The sequence below is a fragment of the Erinaceus europaeus genome, chromosome 14, assembly GCF_950295315.1.
Source record: "Erinaceus europaeus chromosome 14, mEriEur2.1, whole genome shotgun sequence".
In the NCBI taxonomy this organism is placed as follows: Eukaryota; Metazoa; Chordata; class Mammalia; order Eulipotyphla; family Erinaceidae; genus Erinaceus; species Erinaceus europaeus.
In genome coordinates this window covers 11272185-11286278 of record NC_080175.1, presented here as the reverse complement: position 1 = coordinate 11286278, position 14094 = coordinate 11272185, and the positions used below count along the sequence as shown (strand labels likewise).

At 36.0% G+C, this 14094-nt stretch overlaps 1 protein-coding gene across 1 annotated transcript in view; it reads left to right on the top strand.

Annotated features, from left to right (window-relative positions):
* CCDC172 (coiled-coil domain containing 172) overlaps positions 1-14094 on the top strand; it is a 66702-nt gene that overhangs the window by 34368 nt on the left and 18240 nt on the right. Inside the window, exons 3-6 of the mRNA XM_007519964.2 lie at positions 3007-3123; positions 6224-6389; positions 9273-9374; positions 10291-10393. Coding sequence (XP_007520026.1) covers positions 3007-3123; positions 6224-6389; positions 9273-9374; positions 10291-10393 — 488 coding nt within the window. The remainder of the gene's footprint in view (positions 1-3006; positions 3124-6223; positions 6390-9272; positions 9375-10290; positions 10394-14094) is intronic.

The window sequence follows — 14094 nt, the reverse complement described above, 5'->3', positions numbered from 1 at the left end:
CCTTGAAGGGCTATTGTAGTTCTTTGGGTTAATAATTTATACTTGGTTGAAAGGAACTGTCCTGTCCAAAAGTTTCTGTCCCTTTAGTTCCCCTAAAATAGGAAGACTCTCTGTTAGTGGCATCAGACCTCCAGGAAACTTCTGCAATCGTGATTTATTGCTGTCCTCAACATACGAATCAGCATATTATAGTATCTACAATTTCCTGGCTGTTTTGATTTAGATTTTTCCAAATCCCTGCCTTAGTTTATTGTACTGTGTCTCCTACTTGGCATTTCTTTTTTTATATTAAATACTTCATCATAGATCTTAAGTGAATTAAAAAACTAATGTTCTCTGATATGTAACTAATGGCTGTGGGAATTTTCTAGTTTGGTAAAAATACACAAATGTGAAAGTGAAAAAATAAAGACTATATAAGACAGGCAGTGGGACGAAAGAGAACAGTTTGGTAATAAGAACAAAAGATCTTAAAAGGATAATTCACAATGAATTTTAGTTGAAGAAGAAACTTAGCCTTATAAACCTCTGAATAACTGTCTATTTTTCATTTTTTAGGTAAGTAGGTTTAATTATTTGAGCTATGACATTACTATTCAATATCAACATGTCTAATACATTTTTCTTAATATTTAAAAAAAAATTTTTTAAAGAAAGGATTAATGAACAAAAACATAAGGTAGGAGGGGTACAACTCCACACAATTCCCACCACCCAATGTCCATTTTTTTCTTAATATTTTTATGTTCTCTTTCAAGAAAGGGGACATGAGCTCAATGGTAATTTTGGGTTTTAACTGGTAATAGTTTGAACAGAACACCTTAATTTCTGAATCCCTTAAAGAAAACTTTTCTGAAGTTGAATAACAGCCTTGATGAAGTTTTAGTTTAAAATTTATCAGTTGGGTAAGCAGTCTTTCTTCATTTGTGAGTCTTCCAGAAGTCATTTGCAGTGAAACAATAATAGCAACTATCAGAATTCAGGATTTTTATTTTTACTTTGGAAGATATATGAAATGTCCAACTAGTATCTTATATTCAGCCATTATTTGGTATCAGTGCATTTTGTTGGTTATTTATGCCTATGATAACAACTCTTAAGAGTTGGGCATATACTCTCAATTACCTTTTAGTGAGGTCTGATGGACCTAGTATTCAATGTTTTTTCTGTTTCTTAAATTTGCATAACTTCAACCCCCACAGTGACCAGAAAGTACAGTCTCTTTTAGTTGGAGAAATGTCTCTGTATTTTACTTTCAAATAGTTCTCATATCAGGGTAATTGCTTGGACTTAATGTTTGCATGAATTCCTGGTGGCCATTTTTTTCTCTTTTTTTCAGATAGAGAGTGAGACAGAGAAGAAGAGAGAGGAGAGACACTAAAACATGGCTCCACCACTCATGAAGCTTCCCCTTACTCCTGCAGGTGCTCCCACACGGTGGTCCAGGACTCAAACCTGGATCCTCATGCTCTATACCAGCTGGGGCACTTGCGAAGCACAGTATCGCGACTTAGAAAAAAAAGTCAAGAAACCTGAATTTTATTTCTGTATTTGACCTTGCTAACTATAAAGTCTTTGCAAAAGTATTTAGTTCCTGTAGAACTCATTTTACTCTTAGTTATACAGTATGTACTAGTCAGGCTGAAATTCCTTTTTATTCTAAATGTGGTAGAATCCATGATCATACTTTTGTTCATTATTGCTACCCATTTCTATATGATTTTGTGGATCTGGCTACATATATATAATTTTTGCCCTTCCAGACTGTGAATTAACAACTGCCCCATTCTACCTACCCCCCCCCCCATTTTAAAAGCATATTTAATTTGAGTTCCTCTGGTCATGGAAATGTATCTCTCTCGAATTTTCTTCTATTGATATTTTAAGAGTTAATGGAAACAGCACCAAGTGCTGAAGGTGTGGGAAGATGTGCTATGGTATTATAAAAATGTAAGATCGTATTTTCAGTTTTATTTTAGATACTTTTTAATATGAATATTTTTCAGAACTTCTTAGTCATATCATGTGAAAATACCTTTTAGCCACCCCTTAGCCTGTGGACTGGACTATTCTTAAGCTCTTTACTATTCAATATCTTCTGGGACAGAGATTTCACAACCTGCCTCTCACCTTGAGGTAGTTCTTATAGCTAACATAAATCTTGCTTTCTGCAATTTAAGTTGAATTTATTTCCTTTTTCTTTTCTCTGTGAAGATTGGAACAGCCTCAAACTAGAAGCGATGCTTTCTTATGAGGGCCAGTACTGAGTCTAGTGGAATGATTATTTCCAGTTTGGCATCATTTTTAGTTTTTCTCTATTAAAGCTTCCTGAGTTTCATTTTAATATTCATGATCTCAGGAGATGTTATTCTTTATGATCCAGATGAAATAACAGTTATATATCTAATATTAATTTTTATTATATCTTTCCTAGTTAGAACCAAATGAGGTACTGAAATTAAAAATGAGTTCTCAAAACCCACCTTAGGACTTTAACACATTTGTGCTTTATTTAGTGTAACTGTAGTTATGGGGTAGGGTTTTTGCCTTTGGTTGTAGTTTTTACCTCATTATATTATAGTCATATTGTATAAATGAGTTACTCATCCATGTCTTCCTGATAAGTGATGAGAATAGGAATTTGTTCTTTAAAACAAGCTGTCTTGAAGCAGATTTCAGTGTATGTTGACAAAAACTCTAGTACCTAATATAACAAATGTGGTAGGTATTGAAAAGGGAAAAATAAAACACATTTTTCTGCCCTTAGTGAGAGACTAGATGATGTTAAAAAAAACAAAAACAAAAAACCCCCACAAAAACTGTAATGATAAAGCACTTATGAAATTCTAAGGACATGTGAAATAAGATGTTTAATGTGAAGTTTTTTTTTTATATTTTGAAACTTAGCACAGGAGATGTTTTATGCAACACAGATCTGCTGTATGTTGGGGTCACCCTAAAATGTCTAAGTTTTTCATTCTGATTTCTGTTTTTTTCACTTCACAGGTTTATCAGTTTTCTGAAAAATCTTTCCTCTTAGAGCTTCTGAAGACTCATGAAAATGCCTTAGAAAGGCAGTGCAGTGAGATTGCAAACCAAAGAAATTTGCTTCTCCGAACCTTTGTAAGTCTGCAGCCACTTAGGAAGAACTGTTTTGCTAATTGTGTCAAAATGATTCCAATACCCTTAGGTGTACCCTGAGAAGATCTTCCATCTACATATTAGCAGATAAATAAAAGTATTAAGTGTTATTTAAAATTAGTTGCTATAGGGACATAATTTGAAAGAATTCTGTTGGCAGGAATATAATATAGAAATAATTTGCAGACCGTTGTAGGATCCCAGTTCGAGACCCCGGCCCCCCACCCTGCAGGAGTGTCACTTCACAGGCAGTGAAGCAGGTCTGCAGGTGTCTATCTTTCTCTCCCTCTCTCTGTCTTCCCCCTCCTCTCTCCATTTCTCTCTGTCCTACCTAACAATGATGACATTAATAACAACAACAATAATAACTACAATAATAAAAACAAGGACAACAAAAGGGTAAATAAATAAATATAAAAAAATTTAAAAAGAAATCATTTGCAATTCCACTGAGCATAAAAGAAACAGTAAAACTGATCTGAGTTACTTAGGCTTCAAGTTTATTTTTATTTTTTTAATTTAAAGCCTTTTTACATATGATTTATTTTTAATGTACTGCTGGAGATAGAAGCCAAGTGCTCACATAATGTGTGTCACTGAACTGTCTCTGTAGTTAACCTTTACTAAAGTTTTTAAATGAGAGACACACAGTGAGAGGGAAAGAAAGAGAAAGTTAATGAGAAAAGGAGCAAAGAATGGATGCACTACCTATGAGGCTCTTGCTGTTTCCACATGGTGCTGGCAATCAAAACCAGAGCCTAACACATGTGCGTTGAGTTGCTGAGTTAATTCCCTGGCCCTCAAGAATTGTAGCTTTAATGGGCTGTTGGGAGCTAGAGATTGACTTTGATTTGCTATGTTTAAGGATGTAGGGGAAACAATTTTTAAGTTTTATTTTATCTTTGTAAATTAGAGAGCTAACTCAGTACTTTTAACTAACAGAACCAATTTAGGAATATCTCAAAATGTTGTTAATAATTACTTGATTTATTTTTTAGGGGAAAGTAGAAATATGCAGTAATGTCCAGCTTCTTTCACTATAAAAAAAAAGGTATAGATTCTAACAGTGTTCAGAAATGTAATTTTTATATCATGTGTCAATATTTCATGAAATGTAAACTATTATTTAGAACCACATTGAAATTAATTTATTCATTGCTTACATTTAAAGGATTATCTTGTTTGTGTTAATTTCTGTCTTTTAAAAATAAAACAGTGATTCTTCTGATTGTAGGTTTTCATTTTTAACTTTGATCATGCAGTCATTTTACCACCCAGTTTTAGTTTATAATTACAAAAATGGCATGTAATGTTACAAGTGTAATTGAAAAATTTGTATAAAATGATAAGTGAGAGATTCAGCATCAGTAGTACTCTGCAGAAGCCAGGCAGTGGCACACCTAGTTAAGTGCATGTTACCATGTGCAAGGACCCAGGTTCAAGCCCCCAGTCCCTGTCTACAAAGGGAAATTTTCACAAGTGGCAAAGCAATGCTGCAGGTGTCTTTCTGCCTTTCTCGCCCTCTCTATTTAATTTTAATTTTTAATTTTAATTTTATTAGTGACTTAATATTGATTTGTAAATTTATAAGATAACAGGTATAATTCTGCATGGTTCCAAACTGCAAGAGTTCTGTATTCTTGTTCCATCCACTGGAAGCTACAGTAGTTCTCCCAAGAGATCACAGATATGGATTGACTATTATTTCTATAACTATCTGTGTGTATGTATATATATATAGTTCCCCATTCTTTTCCATGGTCCTATCTTCCCTTCCTTTCTAAATAACACCTACATCCATTAATATTTCCAAATGGCCTTCTTTTTTTTTTTCTCTTCTGTATCCAAGTCCTGATGGAGATGGACTTTAGAGCCTTCTGTTTATCTTTCCCTATCATTTTGCCCCACTGGAAGTATGCGCTAAATTTTTATGGGGTACAGAAGGTGGCAGTTCTGGCTTCTGTACTTGTATCTCCACTGGACACGGGCATTGACAGGTTGATTCATACCCCCAGCCTGTTTCTGTCTTTTCCTAGTCGAGTAGGGGTCTGGAGAGGTGAGGTTCCAGGACACATTGGTGAAGTTGTCTGCCCAGAGAGCTCACATTGGAATCATGGTAGCACCTGCATCTTGCTGGCTTTTCTCTCCCTCTCTATTCCCCTTCCCTCTCAGTTTCTCTCTCTTCTATCAAATTAAATAATGAAAGTTTTAAAAATATCTTTAAAAAAAGTCCTCCCAAAACATTAAGACTATTTTTTAAAGATCTTATTCATCTATTAATGAGAGACAGGGAGAGAGATAGAACCAGAGCATCATTGTGGCAAATATGATGCTGAGTTCAAATCCAGGACTCCAAGCTAACAAATCCACAAGGACATAGTTTTAAATGTGAAAATAGTTGATTTAGGGACTAGAAAATAGTGGCCGCAAGGACATAGTTTTAAATGTGAAAATAGTTGATTTAGGGACTAGAAAATAGCTTACCCAAGTAGAGAGCTCACCTTACTAGCCTAGAGCCTGAGTTTGAGCCCATGGAAAGAACCATAACACCTGGGAGGCTCTGTAGATGGCTGGGTGGTACTGCGGTATTTTTCCTCCTCTCTGTCTCACTTTCCTCTCACTCTTTTTCTCTGCTCATCATTCTTTTAGATATAAGAAAGAATGAAAAATTGTCCTGGACATGGTGGTATTGAACATATATGACACCCCAAGCACTGAAGAAAAAAAAAAAAAAGAATGTTGATTGTAGTATAATAGCTTACTTTTTAAAAAACAAATCCTAGAGAAACAATGTTTTGTGATAATAGCAGGTTTTACTGTATGTGCAATTCCATTACTCTGTTAAACTTCCCCCGAGAGAGGAGAGACACCACAGCACCAGTCCACCAGATGTGAAACTTTGTCATTGCAGGGTGTGCCTATCTGCTAGCCTGGGTCTTGAACCAAGGTCCTTGCACATGGTAAAGTGTATGGTCTATTGGGTGAACTAATTTCTGGGCCTCTAAATGATTGTACTTTAAATCATTTAACAAAGCTGTTATTACAGTTAACACCTATTTGATCTTTTATTTCTACATTTCAGGAGACTACAAAGAAAAAAATAGTAGAAGAGGAGGAACGTTTTATGAAGGAAGTAACAGACTTCACTACTGAATATGATCTAACAAAGAAACGAGAGATACTGATGAAAGAGAACATTAAGATGGAAATATCTGACTTAGAAAAAAAGGCAAACATCTTGAAAATGGGTATGAGAACACTGGCACTAACTGAAATGACTTATTTTGAATTAATGGATTTTTCCAGAAATTTAACTGTTTTTAGAAAAAAATTTATGTGGTATGTCTCATTTCCTCTATCTCTTTCTTAAGGGGGGGGGATGGTCCAGACTTATGAGTATCTGGCTGTACTAAAAATAAAAATAAGGAAAATTGGAGAACGCATATTTTGTGACTTGTGCTTAGTCTTTGCAGAAGACGAGATAGGACAGAACAAACTATATATTGAAAGAAACTGGGATTTTGTTAACTTTGCTAAAGAAGCAGGAATTTTGTTAACTTTGCTCAGCAGTATTAAGAGATACAAAAGATATATTTGAAAAAAAATTTCTAATGTCATTTTTGATGAACAAACGCAAGTTTTCCGCCTAAAATCAAGAACAAGATAAGAGATATCTACAATAACTAGAAGAAATCTTTTTTTTCTGGATAAAAGGAATTTTTTCCCCATCAAGATAAAAAAGGAAGAAGTAGAGGTCATGGGGGTCTGGCAGTAGCACAGCCCGTTAAGAGCACATAGTGTGAAGTGCAAGGACCTGTGCGGGGGTCTGGGTTCAAGCCCCCGCCTCCCCACCTGTAGAGTGTTTGCTTCACAGGCAGTGCAGCAGCTCTGCAGGTGTCTTTCTCTCTTCTTCTCTGTCTCCCCTCCTCTCTGTATTTCTCTCTGTCCTATCTAACAACAATAATAGCAATGACAACAATAATAATAACAACAACAGCAAGGGCAATGAAATGGGAAAAATGGCCTCCAGGATCAATGGATTCATAGTGCAGGCAGCGAGCTCCAGCAATAACCCTGGAGGCAATGAAAAAAAATAAATTAAAAAAAATAGAAGAAAAAAGAAAGAATAGTGAAGGTGGTACAAAGCGCAAGATAAAGATCTCCCTTCGAGATAACTATAATAACTACAACAATAAAAAAACAAGGGCAATAAAAAGGGAATAAATATAAAATAAAAAAAGAAAAAATAGAGGTCATGCAATTGCAAAGGAAGAGATACTATTATCTTGATTTGAAAATAAGGTAATACTGTACATAGCAAATCTTAAGCAATTGAGGGAAAAACTATTTGAAATAATACATTTTAGCAAAGTTGTAGGCAATAGGATCATTATACAAAATCTCAGCTCTATTTCTTTATACTATTAATGAATGATTGCTGAATGAAATAAAAAAATAATAAAAATAAATTAAAATTAATTAAAATTAAATAAAATAATTAAAAATAATAATTAAAAATAATAAAATAATTAAAAACAATAAAATATTTAGAAATACATTTAACGAAAGTTTAAGACTTATGAACCCACTTCCTGGTGTGTAGATGGTCATCATTTGTAACTTCACAAAGCACAGAGGATAGAGAAGAGCAAGCTTTCCTCTTATAAGAAAACTAATTCCACTCATAAGGGCTCTACACTTTTGTCCTATGTCCTGCCCAGTCTTCACCTCCAGATACCATTGCATTGGATATTATTCTTTCATATGTGAGTTTTGGGCGGCTACAAACATTCTGTCCATAGATATATGTAATTGGACTCTCAGAAGCTACAACAGACGAATAAAATCTTTGAAAGACTACAGTGGATATTATTATTATTGTTGTTGTTATTGTTTCCATCAGGGTTAGCCCTGGGGCTTGGTGCCTATACTGCAGATTCACTGTTCCAAGTAGCCATTTTGTCCTTTATTATTTTATTATTTTTTATTTTTAAACATTTAAAAATATTTTATTATTTTCCCTTTTGTTGCCCTTGCTTTTTTTTATTGTTGTTGTAGTTATTACTGTTGTTGCTATTGATGTCATCGCTGTTGGATAGGACAGAGAGAAATGGAGAGAGGAGGGGAAGACAGAGAGGGGGAGAGAAAGATAGACACCTGCAGACCTGCTTCACCGCCTGTGAAGCAGCTCCTCTGCAGGTGGGGAGCTGGGGGCTCAAACCGGGATCCTTATGCCAGTCCTTGCGCTTTGCGCCACATGTGCTTTTAACCCTGTGCGCTACCGCCAGACTCCCCTTTTTTATTTTATAGGACAAAGAGTAATTGAGAGGGGAAGGGAAGGTAGAGAGGGCGACAGAAACATCTGCATCACTATTTTACTGCTTTTGAAAGTGGTTGGAAACCAGGACTTGAGCCCAGGCCCTTGTGTATGATAACCTGTGCTCTCAACTGAGTGCGCCACTACTGGGTGCTAAAGATTTCACTGTGGAAATAAGGGAGACATGGCGCGAAGCACAAAGACCGAAGTAAGGATCCTGGATCGAGCCCCGGGCTCCACACCTGCAGGGGAGTTGCTTCACAGACAGAAGGTGAAGCCGTTCTCCAGGTGTGTCTTTCTCTCCTCCTCTCTGTCTTCCCCTCCTCTCTCCTTTTCTCTCTGTCCTATCCTACAACACCGACAGCAATAACAACAACAATGATAAACAATAAGGGCGACAAAAGGGAAAAAAATGATGAAAAGAAATAAGGGAGAACGCTCATAAGATATCAGTAATATTGGAGAAGCCTGTAGCCACATTGCGAGTACGATATTATTTTGAATATGCTGTAGTTTTAAGACGGTTTTCTTATTATCTCATTGAGAAGTTTATGATATTCAATGATAAGGCAATAGTTTGAAGTCTCTTGCTAGTCTAACCTTCAGTTGCCATTGTTTTGTATCCTGTTGACTCTTGATGAGTCTGATTAGATCATTAGAAACAGTTCCTAAGTATTCAGGAGAAGCCAGTTGGGACTTTAAAATTGACCAATACTATTTTTTAGATTTTACTACATGAGAAAAAATTGTAATTGTCAATATATTTGAGGCAAAACATACATACTTATAATAGGTTTTTGTCAATTTTCCCTAGAAATGAAGTCAATGGAAAGTAGTTGTAGCCAGCTAAATGAATTTCAAAAACAAAAGAATGCATTACTACAAGAATTATTTGCTCTCCAGAAAAAACTTAAAGGTATTGCCTTTATGAGTTGATTTATTTTGCCAATGAATATAGTTACAGTCACACGATAGTATCAGATTACTATTTCAAAGTATGTAGTGTTTGGGGATATAGTACTGTTATTAGTATAAAAAGGAAATATGATAATACACTGAATTGATCAGTGTTAGAACTTGTATTTCTAATGTCACAGAATTTAAGAGCTTTATGTCCTTGTTATACAAAAGTGAAGAAAATCCTTAGTATGTGTTTTATATAATACTCAATTAAAAGTTTTTCCTGGAGAGAGACTGGGAGTATGGATCGACCAGTCAATGCCCATGTTCAGCAGGAAGCAATTACAGAAGCCAGACCTTCTACCTTCTGCAACCCACAATGACCCTGGGTCCATGCTCCCAGAGGAATAGAGAATGGGAAAACTATCAGGGGAGGGGGTGGGAAATAGAGATTGGGTGGTGGGAATTGTGTGGAATTGTACCCCTCCTACCCTATGGTTTTGTTAATTAATCTTTCTTAAATAAAAAATAAAAAATAATTTAAAAAAGCAAGGAAAAAAAGTTTTTCCTGGGAGTCAGGTGATAGCGCAGCGGGTTAAGCGCATGTGACACAAAGCTCAAGGACTGGCATAAGGATCCCAGTTTGAGCCCCCAGCTCCCCACCTGCAGGGGAGACCCTTCACAGGTGGTGAAGCAGGTCTGCAGGTGTCTATCTTTCTCTCCCCCTCTCTGTCTTCCCCTCCTCTCTCCATTTCTCTCTGTCCTATCCAACAATGACAACATCAACAATAATAACTATAACAATAAAGCAACAAGGGCAACAAAAGGGAATAAACAAATAAATAAATATAAAAAAGTTTTTACTATGAGTAAATAAAATTAACTATGATATTTAATTTTAAACGATTGTAAGAATTTTCTAAATTGTTTAGTGTTTGAAGATAAAAAGAATGAAGCTATTTGTACTACCAAATACCTAGAGGAAGAAAAAATAAAAATCAATGAAAAGCCACAAAATGATGCTGAATGCTTAAGGTAAGTGCTGCCTATTATGCTTTGGTATAAAATCTGGCAGTTTTTCAAGTTGCCAAATAGATTTTAGGATAAAACTAAGTGCATGGAATTCAAGAAAAAGGTTCAGATAAAATCATTATAGCTTTCTATTTGTCATCTGAAAGATGCTAATAAATAAACATCTCACTGGCTACAAAGTGCTAAATATAAGTTTTACAACTGATTGCTTTGATATTGAGGTCAAATTCTTGTGTATACCATGTGGACTCTCCTATTATTATCATCCCCATAAATTAAGATAAAATGTTGCTTTCAGAGTTTTGTTTTATGTTTTTCTTAGTTTGGGGGAGGACATTTTTGAAATTACTTTTCATCTTTCTAAATCTGAGGGAAAACACTATAATCTACTATTTTTTCTTGAAATTTATAAGCTCTGATTTTGTATCCAGAGAATGAAAATATATTTTCTGTGTGAAATATTTAGATGCTTCTTATGAATTTTGATAATGAAAGTATGGTTGATGCTTGAAATGACATAGTCATATACACAAGAAGATGCCCCAGTTTATTAATTTGACTATCATTTATTAATAATTCAGTGTTATATTTGCAGATTTAATTTTAAAGAAGTTCCTATACTTTCTGAGCATAATATAAGAAGATAAATCTTATTATTGAATATGAAGGAAATGCAGCCTTCTTTCACATAAATCATGTAGGAAGTCTATCCACAAGAGCTGAATCAATGCTTCGAATTAGCAGTGTATAGCCTTAGGTCATAATTTCAGTAAATTGTGAGAAAATATTTGCAATTTAATTTTAAGTTTTATAAGCATAAAATATCAATCTCTTGGGTGATGGGTATGATGCAAAATAAGCTTCTATATTGATTTTTTTGGTACTTTTAAAAATGGTAAGGCGTACTGGCATCCTAGAGTTGGTGTAAGAACTTTCAGTATGAACTCCTATTTCGTGGGTTTATCATTCAGTGATATAAATTTGCCCTGGGTTAAAATTTATTAGAGAATGCTTTTTCTTTGACGGATTGGGGCAGAGGATATTTGGATAGAAAGAGATGTCAGACTTGTGTACTTGTCCATTTTTTTGTGTTTCAGCAGTTACTGAATTAAATGCCAATATTAATTAATTTCCACTTTAAATTCTTTGATACATGTAGCTTAGTTTTTATTGCTACATACCATTAAATGCTATTTCAAGAGTGAAGGACAAAGTGTGGAATATAGAGATCGTAGGAAAGAGGGCCATTAATGTCTTACAGTGAGTACAACAAAAAGCAGGTAGTGTTAGCAAGAGTTGATTTGACACATCCTGAAGGTGTGAAATTAGTGGGTTTACCACTGCAATTTTACAATAGAATAATCTTTCGTATCTACATATTTATCTATACGCTAAATTCTATAGTCAGCATCTTTCTCTAAGTTTTTAGGTGTGCATGAATGCTACTATTTTTACTGCCAGTTTCTCCAACTAGCCATTGTTGATTTTTTAATATTTTTCTTTTTTAAAATTTTTATTTATTTATTTTGCCTTTTGTTGCCCTTGTTGTCTTTTAATGCTGTTGTAGTTATTATTGTTGTTATTGATGTCGCTGGTTGTTGGATAGGACAGAGAGAAATGGAGAGAGGAGGGGAAGACAGAGAGGGGGAGAGAAAGACAGACACCTGCAGACCTGCTTCACCACCTGTGAAGCAATTCCCCTGCAGGTGGGGAGCCGGGGGCTCGAACCGGGATCCTTACATGGGTCCTTGCACTTTGCGCCACGTGCGCTTAACCCGCTGTGCTACTGCCCGACTCCCCATTGTTGATATTATAGTCCAGGTTATTCTTTGTTGTAGGAGGACTTTTCTGTATTCTTAAGTCTTTCCCTGGGCAGATGTGGGTAGGCAAAATCGTCCCTAGAGGTAGCTAATAACTAACCACATAGGCTATGTGCCTTGCGTGTGTGTGTGTGTGTGTGTGTGTGTGTGTGTGTGTGTGTGTGTGTGTGTGGGCGCGCGCGCGCGCCCTGATTTGAGCCTGGCATCACAGGGGAGTGCCACAGTAACACCTGATGAAGCTCCAGTGTCATTGAGTCCTCTCACCACCCCTCCCCAACAGAACAGATGGGCAAGGAGCATAGGAGGCCTGGGCTCCATGAGATAAAAAGACACAACACAACAAAACGTTCTCCCTAGTTGAGAATCAGTATTATTTAAAAATTATTACTTTACTTCTTATTTTTATTGATCTTAAACTTGTAGAAAGCAATCACAAAAAGTTAGTGTTGATATTATCACACCTCTAAGACTTTATTGTTTCTGCTTTTAGCACTTAGACAAGTTTAATACATATTTTATTCTGTCTGTATTATTTATAGTGATTAATTTTTTTTTAGTTAATCCGCTATGTTTAGGTTATTTGTTGGACTCTATTTTAACACCATCTGTTAGTGGAGAGAACTGGTTCTTTATATTCAGAATAGTTGAATGGTCTTTGCTGTAGGAAATCTTTGCCTATTTATAAAAACTAACATGTCTGTGTATTTAAAAAATTCAACTCTGACATGTGGACTCATTAATTAACACATTTTAAGACAGTTAACTTGTTGAATATTGCTATGAGTAGCTCCCAAGTCAGAGGTTGGGTTAATTCATAATAATCCCCCCCATAGGGTTATATAAATGGCTGGAGTCTTTTTTAAAAAACTTTTTATCTATAAAAAGGAAACATTGAAAAAAACCATAGGACAAGACAATTTCCACCACCAGAACTACGTATCCCATTATCCCATCCCCTCCCCTGATAGCTTTCCTATTCTTTATCCCTCTGGGAGTATGAACCCAAGGTCATTGTGGGATGCAGAAGGTGGAAGGTCTGGCTTCTGTAATTGCTTCCCCGCTGAACATGGGTGTTGACTGGTCAATCCATACTCCCAGCCTGCCTCTCTCTTTCCTTAGTAGGGTGGGGCTCTGGGGAAGCGGAGCTCCAGGACATATTGGTGGGGTTGTCTGTCCAGGGAAGTCTGGTCAACATCATGTTAGCATCTGGAACCTGGAGGTTGAAAAGAGAGTTAACATACAGAGCCAAACAAATTGTTGACCAATCATGGACCTAAAGGCTGGAATAGTGCAGATGATGAGTTGGGGGCGGGGGCGGTCTCCGTTTTGTAGATAGCTAGTAGGTATATTTTAGTTATATTCCAAAGGTTCTGTGGTTATACTAGTTTTTTTTATGTTTTTTTTTTTTTTGCCTGAGCCTGAAATCTGATATGCAAGTGGATCCTAATTATTATCTGGGGAGATGATGTCATGGCTGGCAGAAGGACCAGAAAGATGGATCAGGGAAGAGGGTAGTTCCCAAATATGGGGAAAGGGTATAAATATTGCTGATTGTAAACCCCATCGATTTGATGTGATCTGGGGCCCATATTCAGCTTAGGAGCCTATGTGACCTCAGCATCCCTGTAGATCTGAGCTCACATTCTGTGATCTGTGATGAGTAAGAACATTCCAAGCTGCCCCAATATCAGGACCCATCTTCCTCAGGTGTAGCATAGAGTGTGTTGTCCATCCTCCCTTTGGAGGATGGAACATTCTCTACTATTTTTGATCCAACTTGAGGGCAAGGTCCAATGGGGCCCTCAAAGGGGTCTATTTTGTTGTTCCTGATAGAAATGACAATGGAGAGATGGCCCTACTTTATGTACAGTGGTCTAATACTTT